The 21,932-nt window shown below is 38.7% G+C and overlaps 1 protein-coding gene across 1 annotated transcript in view; it reads right to left on the bottom strand.

Moving 5' to 3' along the window:
- The window catches only part of LOC131941841 (WD repeat-containing protein 47-like), a 35,438-nt gene extending 13,967 nt beyond the window's left edge, over positions 1-21,471 (bottom strand). Inside the window, exons 1-3 of the mRNA XM_059301403.1 lie at positions 21,380-21,471; positions 20,964-21,105; positions 822-1,079 (exon numbers count right to left, since the gene is read on the bottom strand). Of these exons, the coding sequence (XP_059157386.1) occupies positions 822-1,079; positions 20,964-21,090 (385 nt within the window). The 5' untranslated portion in view covers positions 21,091-21,105; positions 21,380-21,471. The remainder of the gene's footprint in view (positions 1-821; positions 1,080-20,963; positions 21,106-21,379) is intronic.
- Positions 21,472-21,932: the final 461 nt, after the last annotated feature.

The following is a 21,932-nucleotide window of genomic DNA, read 5'->3' as shown; positions in this document are numbered from 1 at the left end:
CTTGGCTGCTAGACCAAAGGCACGACGGGCGGCTGTTGGGGTGGTGGGGGTGGTCGGGGTGGACGGAGCCGTGGCCAGCTTGGAGGTTCTCCTGGGCAAAGTGCTGGCACCTGATGTCAATTTCCTTGGGCCAGGAGAACCAGGCGGGACTAAATTCTTTTGAGTTGTCGGAGTGGACGCGCCATTTCCCTTTCTGGCAGAGGCGGCGCTGCTGGTTGGTTCCGGAGTTATTGGTCTTCTGGTGGTTTTATTGGCTGAGCTCAGGGTAGGCCGTCCAGCGGATGCCCCAAAGGACAAACTCCGACCTTTTCTTGGAGAAGATGGTCTGCTTGAACTGGGATCCGCTTTTCCTTCCCCAGGTTTTCTCTGAAGTCGCGGGGTACTGCTTCCTCTTCCTGCTCCGTTAGCTGTTTCTGGGAGGTCGTCGAGCTCGTCTGAAGTAAAAACATCCTGGTCCTCTTGGTCAGGGAGGACAAAAGCATGTTCTGGGAGACTGAAGGCCACGTTTCTCTTGCTGTAGTCGTCGTTGTCGGTTGAGCTCGAGGTCAAAATTCTTCGCACTGGCCGAGGCGTTGTTGGCGTGCTTGGCACAGTAGCTGGAACCGGAGTCGACGGAGTTTGCGGTACCTGGTTCGATGGCGTCGCTGACCGTTTGGGGAGGCTATGCCTTCTACCAACCATTGGTGAGTTGGGGGCGCTTTGAGAGGAGATATCTACCCCGTCGGACGTGACGGCGGCCAGGGCTAACCTCTCGGCCGCTGTCTTTAACTTTGGGATCCTGCAACTTGTGGGTGGGGATGTGAAATCTAAAAATAGATTACCTGTCTTGCTTGGACCGACTAGACTTTGTTCCTGTTTAGCGGTAAGGTCAGAGCTGTCGTGGTCCCCTTTGTTGTTGATGTCTACGTCAGGCTGGTGTTGTTGCTGCTGGGGTTTGGCTATGACGATGGCGGCTGGTTTGTTCTTTTCTTTGGGGAGGGGGATGAGGGTTTGGGAGGCCACGGGGAAAGGGGATATCTGGTCAACTTGATAGGGGTCAGATGAGCTTTCAGACACGCATCTATTGTCATTGTTGACATCTATAGCACACAGAGAAACAAAAAAAAAAACACTGATACGGAGTTACAACATTAAAGATGGCATGCAACTGTTTATCTCCCTTGACAATATTCGTCTTAACTAGTGCAAATATATGAACTTAATTACTGCATAGTGCTGAAATAAAAAGCAGAAATATTTAAATAAAGCCACAAGCATGCACATGAAAATAGCACATAATATTAAGAAAAAACATTAAATACAAAAGTTACATAAAATCATTACACTTAATAAAATTATTCTCATGTACGGAGGCATACAATTCAGAAGACAATAAATAATAAAAATAATGTGAAGAGTCTACCTAGATTAACTTTTTTACTTATTGGGAAGATGAAAACCATTTTCCAGCTTTTGATAGTTTAATGTATATCTTTTCAAAAACACCAAATATATATATATGTATGCATGGTTTGATTACAGTTCTTAACATATCCTTTTTCGTTTAGAATTTTGAGTCTCTCCCCACCCCTCAAACTAAAAATGTTACTATAAATAAAAAATAAATTTTATAGGCCTAGGCTTATTCAAACGTTATTTTCGTAGGTTACGTCATTTGTGTATGCAGAGTATAAAGAAGAGGTGGGGGGTGTAGGGATGAACAATGAAAGTACAAGTGCAAAATCTAACCCAAATGTGGAGTAATCATTGTGCGATTGCAAGTTTGCGATGGACTAGGGACTAATGGACTGCCATTGGTGCTTCACATTTTAGCATGTAAACAGACTGGTGCTAAAGTTGGTTACAACACAGTGCTAGCATGTCTTCAGCTAACCAACACTGACAACAGACCATTCATACAACTGACCAGTGCTACACACCAATAAGACTCAAACACACAGGTGACCAGTTACACACTCATACATGGGTTATGCCTGCAGCCAAATGACACTGCTACAGACCCATATAGCTTTAACAACACACAGGGGCTTAAACGTGACCAGTGTTGCACACTTTTTTTTTTCTTTTTTGATGTTCGAAATCATGCAAAGAATTTGATGTAAAGTTTCGCTTTTTAAGCCTGACGGTCTATGGAGCAAGTGAAATAGAGTTCACTTGTTTCTGTGACCTCTCAGCACTATGCTCAGCCGCCTTTACTTTCCCTAACGTGAGTTAGGTACCCGTCAGAGCTGTTGCACACCCATACAGCCAACTGACCAATGCTACACAGTTCTACTACACACCCATATGGCTCTGACCACACACACGCGCGCGCGAGCCGACACACACGCCGTAAACTCGATCTTCCCACAACACACACCGGCGACCAACTGACCCAGCGTTGCACAACCGTAACGCGCCCGCTTCACGCTCGCTGACCACACAACACGGCTACCCCACTGACCTTGTTTAGTACACCTTCAGTGTAGTGTAGTGGACGGGGGGTGGGGGGAGGGGGAGGGCGGTACACGTAGGGGTGGGGTTAGAAGGGATGGGCAGACGGGGATGAAAGAAAACAGTACCATGCGCTTTTATTAGACTGGGTAGCATTGGGCGAAACCATTCCAATCCGTGTTTACAGAAGACAGGCGATGATTTAATCAAGCAGACGACACAGATTGCCGCGCAAATAACTACCACACACGGAGGTGCCACCCCTGCATTAATTCTCCACTCACCGGTACTTACATTTTCTTTTCTTTTTTTTAATTTACTAACTAATCTAAGTCTTTGTTTACCTTGGCCTAACAACGCGGTTTCTACACAACTTTTATCAAATCTCAATGGCGCTGATTATCGCCTGCTCAACGGGTGAAGTTCTCGCTCAAGGGCAAAGAGAAGATAACTCATGTCAAGCTACCCTTATATAAATTTTACTATCGGATTTAGTGATGGCCGATTGTATGACAATCAGCTTATCGATACTCTTTGTAGATTCGATTAAATCGATTACTCTGATTGGGAAGTCGTAATCTATTTCTCCTATCCGCTCAGCGTTGGTGTATTAGCCGTAAACTTATCACACCTTATGTTATCTGTTTGCATCAGAACCATGACCACGTGGCGTGGTACGGCTAAGCCAAGTGTACATGTTTACCGTTCCGCGATCATCATTATCATGCGTTATGTAAATAAATTTAATAAACATGGATTTCTTGTAAGCAATAAAGTCACAAAAAAAAGCCCTCGTTAGTTTTTAAGCTTGCCGCCTCATACAGAGTTGAGGAATGAAGTAAAACAACTATGGGGTCGTCCATAAATGACGTCACACTCGTAGGGGGAAGGGGGTCTGTAATTTTGTGACGGTGTGTGATGAGGGTGGTGGGGGTGGAGGTTTCAGATGGTGCGACGTCACACTTTTGCATTATAAAAAAGCATTGTTAGAAAACAAATTTTAGACGTTTTAGAAAACTGTTTTAATAAATTGTAGGGCTAATAGGAATTGATTAAAACATTCTATTTTGACAGAGTTCAGACGCGATTTTAGAAAAATATAGATGGTTAAAAAAAATTCACAACTGCAATTTTGAGGGGGTTGTAGGCTGAGGTGTGACGTCATTTTAGGGGGGGGGTCTGGCTTTTTGTGACGGAGGGGAGGGGGAGGTAAAAACCGTCAAGAAAAAAAGCGTGACGTCATTTATAGATGCCCCGCTCAGTGAACAAATCGCACACGCGCGTAAAACATTTACGCGCTATAATATGTCCAAAGCACATAGAGAGAGCAATACATGCTTGGGAACATGTTTATTGGAATTATGTAACTGTCAGTGCTTGTGAAATAGATCTTATTTGCTAATAACTAGCTTTTTTTTAAAAAAAGTAGATGATGAAAAACAAAAGAGCTATACAAAACGCCTCTTAACTAGCACTCTAACACCATAATAAGGAGTAACAGGGGGAGGGGTGTTACGTATGAGCTAGACCTTAACCTTTAACCCGCCACTGATCTGATATTGTGGGACGGGGTGGTAGAGAGCTAAACAATAGAATCTCCCTGAGTCCATCCAGCTCTGATGGGTACCTAACTCACGATAGGGAAACAAAGGCGGCTGCGCATGGTGCTGACCCCACTATCCCTTCATATGCCGAGGTCTCTGAAACAAATGAACTCTACTTCATCTTCTCCATGTGTCTTGGACACTAGCGGGAAATGATGATATGATATAAAGTTATAACCCTAAACCATCAATAACGCACCTTCACAATTCTCCCCAGGTTGTCAAGATGGACACTGTGGTCACTCTGGTACTGGTGTGTAGCTTCGTGCTGACCAATCGCCCGGACAACCAGGTCACCACTGACCACCCTGGCACGTGTCTACACTGTCTGGTAAGTAAACCATGCTACCCCCCCCCCCCTCCCCCACCACTTGTTGCTGTACTCTAACCCCCATCCCTTTACTCTTGCCTTTCTATTACAGTCTATGCCAATTGTATACCCTTACTCTTCTAAAAAGAAGCGCCTCACTCTCCTTACATTTTACGCTAAAATATTTAATGGTGATAAAGATATTACTTCAGTACATGGATTGGGGGGGGGGGGGGGTGGTTCGTCCATCAGTGTATATCACACTCACACGAGTGAATAGAGATAGTCCATAGAGAGGGGGTAAGACAATAGTGATGATGTACAAAATCCGGAGAGTGACATCCGAAATTAAAAGGTGGATTAAAATTTTTCATAGTTTTCATAAATTTTGGTTCCATAGAGGAGACGGCAGTAACGTAGCGAGGGGGGGGGCATATATCCCCGGGCGCCGACCTTAGGGGGCGCATAAAAGGGTTGGAGAAATAAATTGAAAGGTTGAGGGGGTGCAAATTTAAGATTTGAGGGGGGGGGGGGTGCAAATCGAAAAGTTTGTCCCCGGGCGCCGGGAAGGGTCGCTACGCCTCTGAAAGACGGTGAGGGAGGGAGAGGGGGGAGACTATAACGTCACAGGGATCTGGAATGTGTGACGATCTATAGCACTGGGATAACGTCAGATAAACTTTTGCGTGATGTAAATTTTGTTTTAACTCCTTAATTACACGACCTAGCAAAAGCTACTTCTTGATTTACATAATAAAATTATTTCTGAAACCTTTACAGGGGTTTGGAGGCAGTTGCTGTTAATTAAATAACAATATATGTAAACACAGATTATTATTGCATTATTCAGCATTGTAATAATACTCAATGATTACATGTTATTTCTGAATACTTTTATCAACCCCCTCCTTAAAACTCACTAGCCACAGAAAATTCGAAAAATAGTATCAAATGTAAACGACTTTATTTTTTTTAAAAATATTTTATTATTATTTTCATAAGTGACCTTGCTATTCCAGAAACCTCGCGTTACACTGAACATCAAACGTCTGCCTACACCCTCCACCAACCAAACCTCCGGGTACACCCAGGATCGAAACCACACCAGCACCAGACACGTAACACCACTCCCAACATCATCACAGTCGCCTGAACTGACTGCAAAGTTTCATCGGTCTCAAACGGGTCAACGTGGGAACGTTACAGCGGAGCCGCATGCCACTTTCACACGGTCAATCTTTTCACTCCCCAACGCCACTCACGCATCAGAAGTTGAGCACAGCCACGACAGTGGTACTCACCATGTGTGCTCATCCAACCATCCCAACCTACGGCACTTGTGTTCCCAGGATGCTCTGGACAACCAGCCCGCAGTAACTGACAACATTACTCAAGTACGTGTGAATAAATCTAAAGTACTTGACAACAACTCTGAAGTAGTGTCTAATAAATCTCGATTTGACAACGAACAAGCAGCACTTAAAAGTGGGTACCCAATACTTGATAATATTACTGTAGTACTTGTCAACAACACAGTACTTGACCATAAACCAGCAGTACCTGGCTATAAATCTGAAGAACTTGACCACAGACCCATAGTACTTGACAACAAATCAGTACTTGAACACCGATCAACAGTATCTGACAACAAATCTGTAATACTTCACAACAAAACTTATGTACCTGACCACACGCCAGCAGTAAATGATAGCCCAAAAATACAACACGAAATTGTCCACATCCAAGAGCCCCTGAAGCACAGCGACAGAAAATGGATCTTCTTCCTCAAAGCTATATCAGAAGCCAGCCCCGCGGTTCTTCTAGTCGCCATATTGGTGACCACGGACGCGCTGTACCAGTTTAACTCAGCGCACACGGAGCTGGTGCAAGTCCGGCTACAGTGGGAGGCTGGCGTCAACAAGAGAACGAAGAAGAAGAAGCAGAAAAACACAGGCTGGAAGGCTTTAGCTGAGTCGTGGTGTAGTGTGGTGCTGACTGTGAAAGCGCTGAACAGAGAAACACATCGGAAGCGTTCCATCTACTACAGTTGACATACACGCTATAACTTATTGAAGAATTACTTGTTATAGAACATATACAGGAAACAATTAAATGTTCGACATGAATCATAATGAACAGAACTCTGTATCTAAAGTATGAAGCAAGAAGTTTCATCTGAAAGCTTTTCTTTTTAGTCATGTTGATTATTATTTTTATTATTTTTTTAATGAACAGCAATTGTTTTAAAATAGAATTGTCTTAATTTATATTTTGAAACTGTTTAAACAAACTAAAATCCCAGAAATTCTGAAAATAGCATTGAGTGTATATGAACCAGCCTACTTGAATTTTTCACTCACGAATAAAATAAATAAATCATTTTAAATTAATTATAAATATATTGTTTTATTTTGCATTGTTTTTCGTATTAGATCTCATTATTATGGAATGGGAAATGGAAAATATGTTTACAGCTAGTGATAATATGTAGCCCCAACTAAAAGAGAATAAATGGGCACCAGTTTAAGAGTAATCTCTTTGTGGGAGGCTGAATTATAGAACTTTGAAAATGCCTTAGTGCCCTTAGGTAGGTCTACATAACTCACTCTAATAGGCCCTATACATTTTTACACCAATAAAGGGCAGTTGGTGATGACTGTGTGGAAGTTCGGGTTATAGTCCGGGGGGGGGGGGGAGCGGCAAGACATGCAGAGTTTTTTTTTTCAGGATAACGCCCCCTTCCCAGAGCATGTCCAACCCCCACTCTAACGAAATAAAAAAGTATACTAATGTATATATATATATATATATATATATATATATATATATATATATATATATATATATATATATATATATATATATATATATATATATATATATATACCTACTTTAATTAGTGTCCGTCCCTTTCCCCGCCCCCCTCCTGGAGAAAAATGACAACGAAACACTGCAAGCAATCTCTTGTTTAATAGAGTTCGGAAAAACTGATGCACTCGAATTCATCCGTACTGTATTCCTCCATCACCCCAATATTACCTTTAAATGTGATGTAATAAAGTAAACAGTAGACGCAGCTTATTAGGAGTTAGGATATGTATAGCGGCTCTATTGTGGCCACCTACATAACAAAACGTACACCACGGATATCAAGGTCAATAATCACGTGACCGATCGATCCATTTATCTACTGAGCTAAGGTCATTATGACACAACGGATTAACCCTCGCTTATTATTCACGTTGGGCTGTGGGTAGACAGTGCAGGCAAGTGGTAGGAGGTGGTTACTGACCAAATGGACTCAACGACTGACTATCCTTAGGGGGGGGGGGGAGTCGCAATACATTCTACAGCAGTGGTAGGTGATTAGGTACTCGTGAAAAAGACTGAAACTTAGGATCAAAGTAAAGAATCCTCTTTAGACCTAGCGATTTATAGGGCAGATGAAGTAGAGTTTATGTTTCCTGACCTCATCACAAAGCCTAGGTGCAATTAAAATACCCCTTTCACGAGTCAAAAAGCCATCAGAGCTCGGTGGACTTAGGGACATTCTCCTGACACTAATCCGGGATTCGATCACGAGAGTTTCAGGTTCGCAGTTGTATGCTTTACCATCCGACCACGCCGTCCCACACTTGGGTTAAGAAAATGACACACAGGCATTGCTTTGAAATGTAGTTACCATAGCAGCATATTTTCTTTAAAAATAAACAACACATTATTGTTGGAATTATTGTGGTTATAGTTTAGGGGAGGGTAGTCCTTTGTATCGATATTTACAAGGTGGGGGGGGGGGGGGGGGAAGAGAGAGGCTGACTTTTTGTGGCCATTTTTACACGATTGTAGGAAAAAAAGTCGCAGGAAAAAAAAACACAGGAAAAAAAAACACAGAAAAAAAGTCACAGGAAAAAAAGTCACAGGAAAAAAAGTCACAGGAAAAAAAGTCACAAATATATATTTGCATGATATTTGTTAATACTTTTATGTTTTAAATATTGAGAGAGTGCAAATTAACTTAGGATTAATTAAATGTAATGTAATGTGTGTAGGCTGTATACGCATAGGAATTTTTATAATTCATCTGAAAATAGTTATTATGAAGTATGTAGATTGTAATTATTTTAAATTTAAGATTAGTAGCATTTAATAGAATGCCCCAAACTCCACGTTTTTCATCGTGTTTTTTTTTAATACCAAATTTAATTTACCGTGAAATGGTAAGTTCATCTGACTTGCTGCCTTCAACTCATGGCAACAATAGCTATATTTAGTTCAACCACCTTTACTGCCCACATTTGTCACGCTCGTTACATAACAAAACTTAGGATCAAAACAGAAAGCCGACAAGGTTCAAAGGCTGTCATTGACGCATAACGTCAACAACACAAAATATGTTCGGACAATGCCTACTGAGGCGAGGCCGACCAGAGAATAGCCTACGGCAAAATGTGCATAAATTTCTTTTATAATTAACATTTCTACCGCGTATTTAACTAAATATGTAACAAAAGTTGAGATTGTTGTGTTAATTATCTTAGAGTATTTTTACTTACAATTGTTATAAATCATAATGCTTTTAACGTCTATAAATAATTTATGCTATCAAAAAATACAACCCACAACAATAAACACACAAAGTTTTACAATTCTTAACAAATTAATAAAAATATTTCTAAAAAGATTTTTGTGACTTTTTTTCTGTGACTTTATTTCTGTGACTTTTTTTCCGATAAAATTTTTCCATTGTGACTTTTTTTCCGTGACTTTTTTTCCTAGCAAAAACTGTGACTTTTTTTCTGTGTTTTTTTTTCCTGTGACTTTTTTTCCGTTTACCTTTTTACACATGCCGACAGAGTTTCTTCAACGCATCTCTTCGAAATGAAAGTTATATATATTTTTAACAGTGTCCGTCCCCCCCGAAGAATGTCTCCAGCCCCCCCCCCCCTCCGAAAATTTCAAGAGGCCCCCCCCGGAGAAAAAAAGTCTGGAGGGAAACAATGCATGCCGATGTCACAGACATAGACGAAGTCTGTTTCATCTAGTCTACTACTGACCGCCAGATTAGAAAGTAACTTAATGAGATACTAATAACAGCCTATCGCGCAAAAAAATAAAATAAAAAATTAGGGGTGGGTTACAGAGAATAAAAAAAATACCCAAAAATTTCGCACAAAAAATGCAGACATGCATATCGAGACAGTGTAAATTAACCCCCCCCCCCCCTGTAAGGATTGTAGGAAAAAAAGTCACAGGAAAAAAAAAACACAGGAAAAAAAACACAGAAAAAAAGTCACAGGAAAAAAAGTCACAGGAAAAAAAGTCACAGGAAAAAAAGTCACAAATATATATTTGCATGATACTTGTTAATACTTTTATGTATTAAATATTCAGAGAGTGCAAATTAACTTAGGATTAATTAAATGTAATGTAATGTGTGTAGGCTGTATATGCATAGAAATTTTTATAATTCATCTAAAAATATTTAGTATGAAGTATGTAGATTGTAATTATTTTAAACTTAAGATTAGTAGCGTTTAATAGAATGATCCAAAGTCCACGGTTTTAATCCTGTTTTTTTTTTAAATACAAACATTAAATTACAGTGAAATGGTAAGTTCGTCTGACTTGCTGCCCTCAACTCATGGCCACAATAGTTATGTTTAGATGTTTAGTTCAACCACCTTTACTGCCCACATTTATCACGCTCATTACATAACAAAACTTAGGATCAAAACAGAAAGCCCACAAGGTTGAAAGGCTGTCATTGACGCATGACGTCAACAACACAAAATATGTTCGGACAATGCCTACTGAGGAGAGGCCGACTAGAGAATAGCCTACGGCAAAATTTCTTTTATAATTAAATTTTCTACCGCGTTTTTAACTAAATACGTAACAAAAGTTGAGATTGTTGTGTAAATTATATTAGAGTATTTTTACTTACAATTGATATAAACCATAATGCTTTTAACGTCTATAAATAATTTATGCTATAAAAAAATACAACCCACAACAATAAACATACAAAATTTTACATTTCTAAACAAATAAAAAAAATATTTCAAAAAATATTTTTGTGACTTTTTTTCTGTGACTTTATTTCTGTGACTTTTTTTCCAAAAAATTTTTTCCACTGTGACTTTTTTTCTGTGACTTTTTTTCCTAGCAAAAACTGTGACTTTTTTTCTGTGTTTTTTTTTCCTGTGACTTTTTTTCCGTTTACCCCTGTAAGCCTATATTATGTAAATAATTAATTTAATTCTAAACTTGAAACAATCTGTAAAAATCAACTGTCCAAATGTTATGGGCCAGTAAGTGACTTCCCACATAGCTTTACTGCACTAGTAAGTCAGATCTTAGGCCATTGTTACGCCAGAGGTTAAATCGTATGTAGGTCAAAGGTCAGATCAGTAGAGTGGGTGATGACGGTTTCACGCGGGTACCGGCAGGCCTGTGGCTAATCGAGGTTACGTCACGGCGACGCAACAAGTCCTACGTGACACGGGGGTGGGGATGTGGTGGATGCACACTGTGGTAGGTTAAATAGGCCTACTTTAAAAAGGGGCTTCCCGTCCCCTCACCCGTAAGGAGGAGAGGGAATATGGCATTGTGCTGTATAAATAAGTATCTGCCCTCCTAAACCAGGAATATGGTATTGTGCCATGAAATGATAAGACTTGCTGCCCTCAACTCATGGCAACAATAGTTGTGTTTAGTTCAACCACCTTTACTGCCCACATTTATCACGCTCATTACATAACAAAACTTAAGATCAAAACAGAAAGCCGACAAGGTTCAAAGGCTGTCATTGACGCATAACGTCAACAACACAAAATATGTTCGGACAATGCCTACTGAGGAGAGGCCGACCAAAGAATAGCCTACGGCAAAATGTGCCTAAATTTCTTTTATAGTGAACTTTTCTACCGCGTATTTAACTAATTACGTAACAAAAGTTGAGATTGTTGTCTTAATTATCTTAGAGTATTTTTACTTACAATTGTTATAAATCATAATGCTTTTAACGTCTATAAATAATTTATGCTATAAAAAAATCCAACCCACAACAATAAACATACAAAATTAACAATTCTTAACAAATTAATAAAAATATTTCTAAAAAGATTTTTGTGACTTTTTTCTGTGACTTTATTTCTGTGACTTTTTTTCCGATAAAATTTTTCCACTGTGACTTTTTTTCTGTGACTTTTTTTCCTAGCAAAAACTGTGACTTTTTTTCTGTGTTTTTTTTTTTCCTAGCAAAAACTGACCTTTTTTCTGTTTTTTTTTTTCCTGTGACTGTTTTCCCGTTCACCGAAGAAAGTTTACCGCCCCCCCCCCCCCCCGAAAATTTCAAGTGCCCCACCCCCCTGGAGAAAAAAGTCTGGAAGAAACACTGATCAAGTAATCCCCAGCAAATATTAATGGAGTCTCCACAATTAGTTTGGTTAAATTGTAAGCCCTAAATATATCAGATAGATGCACAGATAGATATTGAAAGTTTTACAAAAAATCAAAATTTTAATTGTCTATTTAGTTTAGACAAATTGCATTGTTGACATAAACTGACAATTAGAATTATTTCATTTTATTTTGCTAAAATTTTAAATGGTTTGATTAAGTTACTTACCATTTGTAAATTCATAATAACCAAGGGCAATAACCTCTAACCATGTTATCAAAAGTCTTAACCATAAACCTACATTAAATGACATTTAAATTGGGAAAATGTTTAATATTTTACTAGATGTAAACCTTAGTATAAAAAAAAACATGAAATGCTAGCTTGTCTACTTTTTGCACTTATTAGATGTTAGAGACATCATTTGAGTTAAGCTGAAATACAAAACTGTTAGCTTTATGAAAAACCGAATGTGTAAACAAGATTACAAACTCTAAAATAACATTCTTTAGAACGAATTACCATTTAGTTGGTGGGAACTTTTTTCATTAAAAAAAAAAACTATGTTATTTTCAAATAATCACAAAAAAGTTACCACTACGACTACTGGATATCTATCGTTATTTATTTAGTTACCACTAGCTACTCTACGATCTGATATCGGTGTGTAAGCATGCGTTCATGCGTGCAAATACAGTATAGTCAGAGTTTCTTCGAGGCATCGACAAACGTCTACTGCCCCCCCCCCCCCCAAACGAAATAGAATTTATATAGAAAATATATACTTTTACGAATGTTCGCCCCCCCCCCCCCCCCGAGAAAAAAGGCTGGAAGAAACACTGTAGTCAGCAAAGACCTTGTAACACCTTGCAGAACGAACTAACTAGAATGACTACAAAGTCACAAATGTTTAATTGCATGTAATTTGCTAATGCAATTATGTAATACGTATTCAGAAAGGACAAATCGGCATGCATTTTAGAATTATCAACAATTAAATATTTTTTGTACATTTTGTAAAAATACACGAAATACACATCGAATTCAGGATACGTATAGTTCAGCTACTTCATCATTTTAGCAACATTATCAACCACTTATTAGTCTTTTTTTTTTTAAATTTAGATTATAAATTGAAGCCATTGAAAGATATAGAAGTACGGGGAAAGGGGGTGGGGGTGTACGCCAGTTTCTAAAGAAGAAATTTTACGATAAAAATATTCTACATCATCCTCATTATCTAACTCGAGAGATGACGTCAGGTTATGCACAAGGGTTGATGACGTAATTTTCAGATGGTAGTTTTAAGAGAGAGGGGCGGAGAAGGGGTGGGTGTGGTGGATCGCACGCACCCCAGCCGTGTAATTATTCGTCTTCTGGATAACCTATCCAGAGAAGACAACCCCGCCCCTGGATTACTTGTCTTACATGAGAGATAATACCCCCCCTTTTCCACTTCCACACGCGCGTAAAGTTCAAGGCGACTGACCAAATGCCCTGCGGTCAACCGTGACGCAAGCAGACGAAACAACTTGTTAGCCAGCCTTGTTGGACGAGAGAACAATGCAACTATCTCTCATCTCAAACGGCTTACTTACCAATTATTTGGACGAGAGAACAATGCAACTATCTCTCAACTGAAATGACTTACATCCAAATTATTTGGACATGAGAACAATGCTGTTTATTTGGACAAGAGACAATGCAACTATCTCACAACTCAAACGGCTTACATCCAAATTATTTGGACGAGAGAACAATGCAACTATTTCTCAACTCAAACGGCTTACATCCAGAGTTGATGACAGGAGAACAATATAGACACATGTACACTTTAGGCCTACACGAATTTCACCAAATAGTTGGGTTTTTTTTTTTTTAGTTTGGATTCTAAGCAATATGCATTGCAAAGATAATTGCAAGATAAATATAAATGATATGGAAAAAGAGCTTGCAAACGTTTTAGGAAAATATAAGTGGTAAAATGTTGGCTAATGCTTCAAATTCAAACAACTTCAAATTTGGCTTATTTTCCCTACAATCGGAGGAGCAAAGGATACTAATTAGATTGATTGATATAATAGGCCTGTAAGAATATAAGCGTCAGGAAAAAACCCTTTGACGTCATAGTCAACAGCTCTGATGACGTCTGCGTGACGTCTGTTGGGCCTAGCATGAATAAGAGGGCGTGGGTGGGGGGGGGGGGGGGCGCAGGCGGAGGTAACTTGACCTTGTAAATGTAATCCACTCAACGTTTTAATTAACTTTTAACAAATTCTAATTCCTTGGCGGATGAGGTAATCGTTTCACGCGATGGTGGGAAGACGTGTGGAGGGAGGGGGTGGGGGGGGGATGTGAAGTGTAGAACTATAAATGTGTCTAAAAGGATTACTCACCTTTTCTACCACCACCCCACCCCTCTTTCAATGGGTGGAACCACATAAATTGAATTTCACCTTAATAAGTGAACTTTTGTGAAAATAAGTTTAACATTAAAAAATATATATAAAAAAAAATTTGAGTTTTTTCCTTGACTTTTTCCTCCCCGCTTACTGTCGCCATTATGCCCAGCAGCATATGTTTCCCTAACGTGAGTCAGGTACCCATTAGAGCTGGGTGGACTCTATGAAGTCCTACAGACTCGAGTTCGGGATCCGAATACGGTGCTTTTTTGTACTGATAGGAGGGGGAGGAAAGACAAACCGTGGTACAATTTAGCTGGGGTTTTTGGTTTGAGCTGCAGTTAGAATGTACACATAATGTTTGGAGGTTTGTTGTTGCACCGAAGTATTTTCATGATCTTCTTCTTCTTCGTTCTAAATGTTAGTGTTGGAAGGGATTCCCACCAACACAATTAAGTAGACACAGGGGCGTAGCGAGGGGGGGTGCTACCATTTAGGGGGGTGACGCCAAGGCAAAAAATAGCAAAATATATAGAGAAAAACTTGAGAGGGGGAGGGGGGTGCAAATCGAAAACTTGAGGGGGGGGGTGCAAATCGAAAGTTTGAGGGGGGGGGGGGGGTGTGCAAATCGAAAACTTGAAAGTTTGTCCCCGGGAAGGGTCGCTACGCCTCTGGGGGGTGACACCACTAAGTGCCGCACCGGCTGACACCCGACCTCGCTACGCCACTGAGTAGTCGTGTCAACTAGTTATGCGCTATTTAGGCCGTTGATTCTTTTCATGTTCAATTCAACACGGGGATGTCTACATTGCAACATAGTCCAGAAAAGTGGACTTTTTCACCCCTCCCCCCGTTCTCCCTCCCTACGTGTTGATGTCATAAATAGATGACCCTCTTGCAATAAGCCTTGAGCTTACTGTGTTGCGTGTGTTAAATGTACTTGAGCTGACCACGGCGTATCCGCGTGTCACTGGGATTGTAAAATAGTCTCCGCCGGACCGTGTGACGTCATAACAATTGAGAAAATTAGGGCGTCCGCGGTTTTGTCCCTGGGGCAGGCGAAAAACGCGGGAGGGTTATCTGGGTAAGTCTGTAGGTATGCTGGGGATTGGGGGGGGGGGGGGGAGGGGGTGCGGTAATTAGGTCACGGCCGTGGTAGAAGCGTAGACCATTGTTACACCACGGGTGGCGTAAGTGGTCAAACAATTTCGGCCCCAAAGTCCAGAAAATTTTTCAAACTGGTCAAACCAATCAGGAGCGAGGTAGTGGTCACGTGAGGAACTCGCGAGGGGATAAATACCGAGGGCTGGACCGGCCAAAGTTGTTGTCACTACCGGATACCATCAGGCGGGCTGTGGTCAAGCCGACCAACAACAAGAAGTATCCCTAGAGTGGCAACCACACTGACCACAGCCCAAGCTTACGAGACCAGCAACACGCAAGGTAGGCCTGTTTACATTTAGTGTTTTATATAGACCAATACGTTTGTAAATAGCTCTTAATTAAATTTAAGTAATTGGCGTATCATTAAGGATCTACGCTCTCTCTAACTAAATGCTTTTAATTGTTACTACTACTACTACATTAAGCCTAAATCTAAATCATCCGTAAGATGAGTGTGAAAAACAATGGAGGATGCAATAAGCCTCTAGCCTTTAATTACTAGATCTAGATCTATAAGTTTAATACATAGAGCACAACATGCTACTGCACCTTGTGTACCCCAAAAAGTTAGTTACTCTTTAATTAGTATTAATTAGGGCAAATATCAAGTCTAGGCCTAATTATAATATTTCCAGAAGTGTGCATTGAAGTTCATGTAACTTAGTCTGACCTTTTAAACTTTCATGAATTTGCAATTAACATCCGAATGGTAATAGGTATTTCAACGGACTGATACTAAGGTCGGTAATCTGTAAAAGGAGTAAAAGCGGTTCTCTTCTATGCTGGTGCAAAACCCATTACAACTAAAAGAAATGTCAATCTTGTGACCAAAATAAGTCATTAACGTCACATCAAGCGTAACACGTCACGTACCAGCATCACCCTCATTAAATACTGATATATTTTTTTATCTAAATGAATACTTTAAAATTTTGCATCACTATTATTGGTCACTTTTCTTAACTCCCCCCCCCCCCCCCCCCATATGCCCTGCATGAAATAATTGATTAACCCGAAAAACAGTAGCTCTTTTAAATTTAATACTGTTGGATTACGAGATAAGTTCGAACCATATCAATTATGTGATCAACAGATTAGCTACTAAAAGTTTTATTACTTATAATATGTAGGCCTAGATCTTAATTCTTATTAATTTATTTAGTAATATTTAGGCCTAGGCCTGGAGCATTTCAAGTTTTTTTTTTTTTAAAGCCAGTGACTGAGCCGGCATAGGGCTTTGTCGTAAACTACGGTTTTTGTGGTTATCTAATTTCATTTTGTCATAAGTAGCCCGAAACCCTTAATAAAAAAACTTAGTTTTGAATAGTGTATCGGCCTATTAAACATGGTCTACAAAATAGTCAGGAACAGTAATAAGTGGGGTCTAGATCTACTCGTTTATTCTTCATTAGTTGATCATGGTATAGTCGATAGATATATAAATATTATATTAGTTTAAAGCCATACACGTTGTGATCTTGTGATCGTTAAAAATATTAAAAATGTATAGACCTAGCAGTAAATGTTGCGACCATAGCTGTCACTGTTTTCTACACTAGTTGTTTAGATATCGTCTCACTTGTTTTCTTAGTTTTATCCCAAGAATAATTACAAATCACAACCAGTCAAATTGTGCTGAGTAATGTTCGCTTCAAGTATATTAATGGGTTACCATCATGCTTCTAAGATTTTGTTTTTAAATGTTGAGCGCTTGGTATAAATTATTTCCCCCCCCCCCCCCCCCAAAAACAATAAACTAAGTACTTCCTAATAAATTCCTAATATATTCTACCTTTTAATTTTTCAGATTGTTCTACCACCCAATGTCTATCCATCTATTCTCATCACAGAAGTTACCATCGCATAAAGTATTGCAAATACTACAAAAACACCATCGTATTTTCATTAAGACTGACACCACTCATCAAACTTCCATCAAGAGTGATACCACCATTCAAAACATTTTCATAGTGATACCACCATTCAAAATGATATTTTCATGGTGATAATACCATTCAAAACGATATTTTCATAGTGATACCACCATTCAAAATGATATTTTCATAGTGATACCACCATTCAAAACGATATTTTCATAGTGATACCACCTTTCAAAACTATCAAGAATGACGCCACCATCACTGATCACCTAACTGTGTCACCAGTATCTAGAAGATCAACAACTGACACGTTTATTACATTGCTATTCTATACACACGGAACATGGAATAAGTATGGATATAGGAAACATGCCCCACAACTGTTGCTGTGTCTTGCTGTATATAGTGAACACATTGTGCCAACTCCCAAGGACTTCCAAAGCAAATAGCTTGTGTATATAGTTTCTACCTCATGTCTTTCATCATGATCAACCCGGTGATTTATTTATTTTTTAATTTTTATTTATGTCAATGCCAAGGCTACTAGTGTCATGTCATCTAGTTAAATGTCTTATGTCAAAATTGGTGTTTTCTAAATAATAATTTTATACCTTTTTATACAGTTTACATCCATGCACAATTAGACCCTCTACTGTAACCTTGTCTACTTGTAGCTCTTTTGATATAGAACAGTGCTTTAATATCAGCTGATCTCACACCTTTATCAGATTCACACCTTGGTGTGTTCTGATGTCCCCCAAGGTGTGATGGCACCTGATGTTTATAGCTAATAGGCCTACTTCTAATACTTTAATCTTTCACTCTAATCCTAATCTGCTAACTCAATATCAGCTCATTTCACACCTTTATCAGATTCACACCTAGTGATATGGTATCCCCCCAAGGTATGATGGAACCTGATGTTACTATTTATAGCCAATAGGTCTATTTCTAATACCTTAATCTTTCACTCCAATCCTAATCTAACTCAATTAATATCAGCTGATTTGACACCTTTATCAGATTCACACCTTGTGATATGGTATCCCCCAAAGGTGTGGTGGCACCTGATGTTACTATTTATAGCCATTTAGGTCTACTTCTAATACCTTAATCTCTAATCCTAATCTGCTAACTCAATATCAGCTGATTTCACACCTTTATCAGATTCACACCTTGTGTGATATGATGTCCCACAAGGTATGATGGCACCTGATGTTACTATTTATAGCCATTAGGTCTATTTCTAATACCTTAATCTTTCACTCTAATCCTAATCTAACTCAATTAATATCAGCTGATTTGACACCTTTATCAGATTCACATTTAGTGATATGGTATCCCCCCAAGGTGTGATAGCACCTGATGTTACTATTTATAGCCATTTAATTCTACTTCTATTTCTAATACTAGGTCTACTTCTAATACCTTAATCTTACAAGGATTGAGACTTCACTCTAATCCTAAACTGCTACCTGTATTAAGTAATATCAGCTCTAAACCACTACCTAGACGAGACTGACACTATATGGAAATGGTACACAACTGTATATAACTAACAGCCTACCAATGTCTTTCAGGTTTGAATGGTATAATTGATGTATGTATGTGTCAAGTTGGATGTTTGAATCATCTTATGTAAACAATGTGTATAGTATTTTCATTGTGTGTAACTGTAAGCAGTATGGATGTTTCATTCCTTGTGTGTAAGCAGTATGGATGTTTCATTCATTGTGTGTAAGCAGTATGGATGTTTCATTCATTGTGTGTAAGCAGTATGGATGTTTCATTCATTGTGTGTAAGCAGTATGGATGTTTCATTCATTGTGTGTAAGCAGTATGGATGTTTCATTCATTGTGTGTAAGTAGTATGGATGTTTTATTTATTGTGTGTAAGCAGTATGGATGGTTCATTGTGGTGCTATACTAGGGGTTTGTGCAATAATTTAGTGCAATGCTTCCAATGCAAAAACTGTACATATTAGCCAACTGTATATATTTTTCAAGAAGTCAATGTATAAAGTAAATAGACAAGAAATTTGTAATAGCAGTATCAAGTTAAATTGCCAGTTAGTCAAATAGCAGCAACCCTTCCCCCCCCCCCCCCCCCCCCACCCAAGTAACACAATTATTTAATATCAGCTGATTTCATTTATCCCCCAGGATGTGATCTGACCTGATGTTAAATAGCAACAACCCCCCCCCCCCCATCCCACCCCCAAGTAACACAATTTATTTAATATCAGCTGATTTCATAGCCATATTTTATCCCCCAGGTTGTGATCTGACCTGATGTTAAATAGCAACAACCCCCCCTTCCAAGTAACAAAATTAATTGAATTAGCAACAACCCCCCCTCCCCCAAGTAACACAATTTATTTAATATCAGCTTATTTCATAGCCATATTTTATCCCCCAGGTTGTGATATGACCTGATGTTAAATAGCAACAACCCCCCCCCCCTTCCCCCAAGTTTAACTCAATTTATTTAATATCAGCTTATTTCATAGCCATATTTTATCCCACATGTTGTGATATGACCTGATGTTAAATAGCAACAACCCCCCCTCCAAGTATAACAATTTATTTAATATCAGCTGATTTCATAGCCATATTTTATCCCACATGTTGTGATATGACCTGATGTTAAATAGCAACAACCCCCCCCCTCCCACCACCACCCCCAAGTAACACCATTTATTTAATATCAGCTTATTTCATAGCCATATTTTATCCCACATGTTGTGATATGACCTGATGTTAAATAGCAACAACCCCCCCCCCCCCCCAAGTATAACAATTTATTTAATATCAGCTTATTTCATAGCCATATTTTATCCCACATGTTGTGATATGACCTGATGTTAAATAGCAACAACCCCCCCCCCCCCCCCAAGTATAACAATTTATTTAATATCAGCTGATTTCATAGCCATATTTTATCCCACATGTTGTGATATGACCTGATGTTAAATAGCAACAACCCCCCCCTCCCACCACCACCCCCAAGTAACACAATTTATTTAATATCAGCTTATTTCATAGCCATATTTTATCCCACATGTTGTGATATGACCTGATGTTAAATAGCAACAACCCCCCCCCCCCCCCCCCAAGTATAACAATTTATTTAATATCAGCTGATTTCATAGCCATATTTTATCCCACATGTTATGATATGACCTGATGTTAAATAGCAACAACCTCCCCCCCCCCCCCCAATCCCACCCCCAAGTAACACGATTCAATATTAGCTGATTTCCCCTGCACTGATATTAATATGAATCATTTAAAATGTATAGTTTATCTGTACATATAATTTTGTATGCTTAGTTTATAGTGCATGTGTGTATGAGTGTATGAATGTTCCATTGTATGTTAGTTGAATGCAAGATTTGAATGTATGTGTTCATGGGGTTTGTGCATATGTTCATGGGATTTGTGCAATATTTCAAATAGTGTACCTATCATGTAGGCATATACAACTAAATCCTAAAAAAAGATAATTAGCCTGAAGTATGTAAGATAATTATTCAAGATTGGCCTGCTATGTTGTGAATATTTTAGTGTAAATACAATTTTTATAAATAAATTTTAAAATATTTGAGTTTGGTTGTTCTATGATTCTTCTTAAAATAATATAAAACATAAAATAGAAAGCCAAGAAATAAATAAATACAGATGTTGCAACATTTATTAATTATAAATAAATAGCAAAACTTGTATACTTAAAAAGTGAAAGAAAAAAACAATTAAAAAAAAACCTACCTCCACCTATCTGCATTGAAGACAAAGAGAGTTCACCCTGGGAGAACCTTAGCTCCTCAGATAAGCGGTTATCTCCCATGGCATGCTGGGTCTTCTTTTCTATTTCCATCAACTCTTTTTGATACATTTCTCTTTGTTTTTCCTGAAAAAAATATTTTAAAAATTTAATATTTGCAAAGGACATTTTAAGATTACCAATGAGCAATTTTAAAAAGATCAACTTTTAAAAAGAGATTTTAACTTTTTTTGATAAGGACATACATTTTTATAAAAATTTCCATCAATTCTTTTTGAACTTTTTTACTTTTCCTTATAAAAAAAAAATGAAAAAAAGAAAGAAAAAAAATTGTAATAATATTAATATTTAGTATTAATATTCAGAGCAATTTTAACTCATTGGTAAAGGACATTTATACCTGTATCTCCAGCTGCTGTTGCAGGCGCTGCCTCTGTCTCTGATACTCTTTGTACAGCTCATTACTGGAGTCCTTGACACTGGAGGACTGGGACCCCCCACAGAGGGGACTCGGTGCCCTGGGTCTTGTCTGTTGTGATGCTACGGGTGGGGGACGCCGACTGGGGGGGAACCTTCATGGCAGGGGATGGGCTGCCGGGCTAGTGATACACACACAAAAGAGAATGAGCGTGATAATCTGCTTTTAATCAAATACATCTGTGGTGTAAGCCTATCTGATGCCTGTAATGTTATCAGCTAAAAATGAAATTTGTCAAAATTCTGGTTGCTGCTGCTAGTTTTTTATTTTTTATTTTAATCTGCTTTTAAAATGTAATATTCACAAATCAAATACTAATAATGCATAAACAGAAGGCCTGTTTGATGCCTTCAGATATAATTAACCAATTTTCAAAATGAAATCCCTCTTCTGTTGAATTCTGATGTTAAAAATGGTAATATGAGTGTGAAGTTATATTTATATATCAAATACAAAATCGCATAAACAGTAGGCC

This window comes from Physella acuta, unplaced genomic scaffold (assembly GCF_028476545.2).
Source record: "Physella acuta isolate Inbredline_101_S28 unplaced genomic scaffold, ASM2847654v3 ptg000374l, whole genome shotgun sequence".
Classification (NCBI taxonomy): Eukaryota; Metazoa; Mollusca; class Gastropoda; family Physidae; genus Physella; species Physella acuta.
The sequence above is the reverse complement of the archived record's forward strand: the minus strand, read 5'-3'. Positions and strand labels throughout refer to the sequence as shown.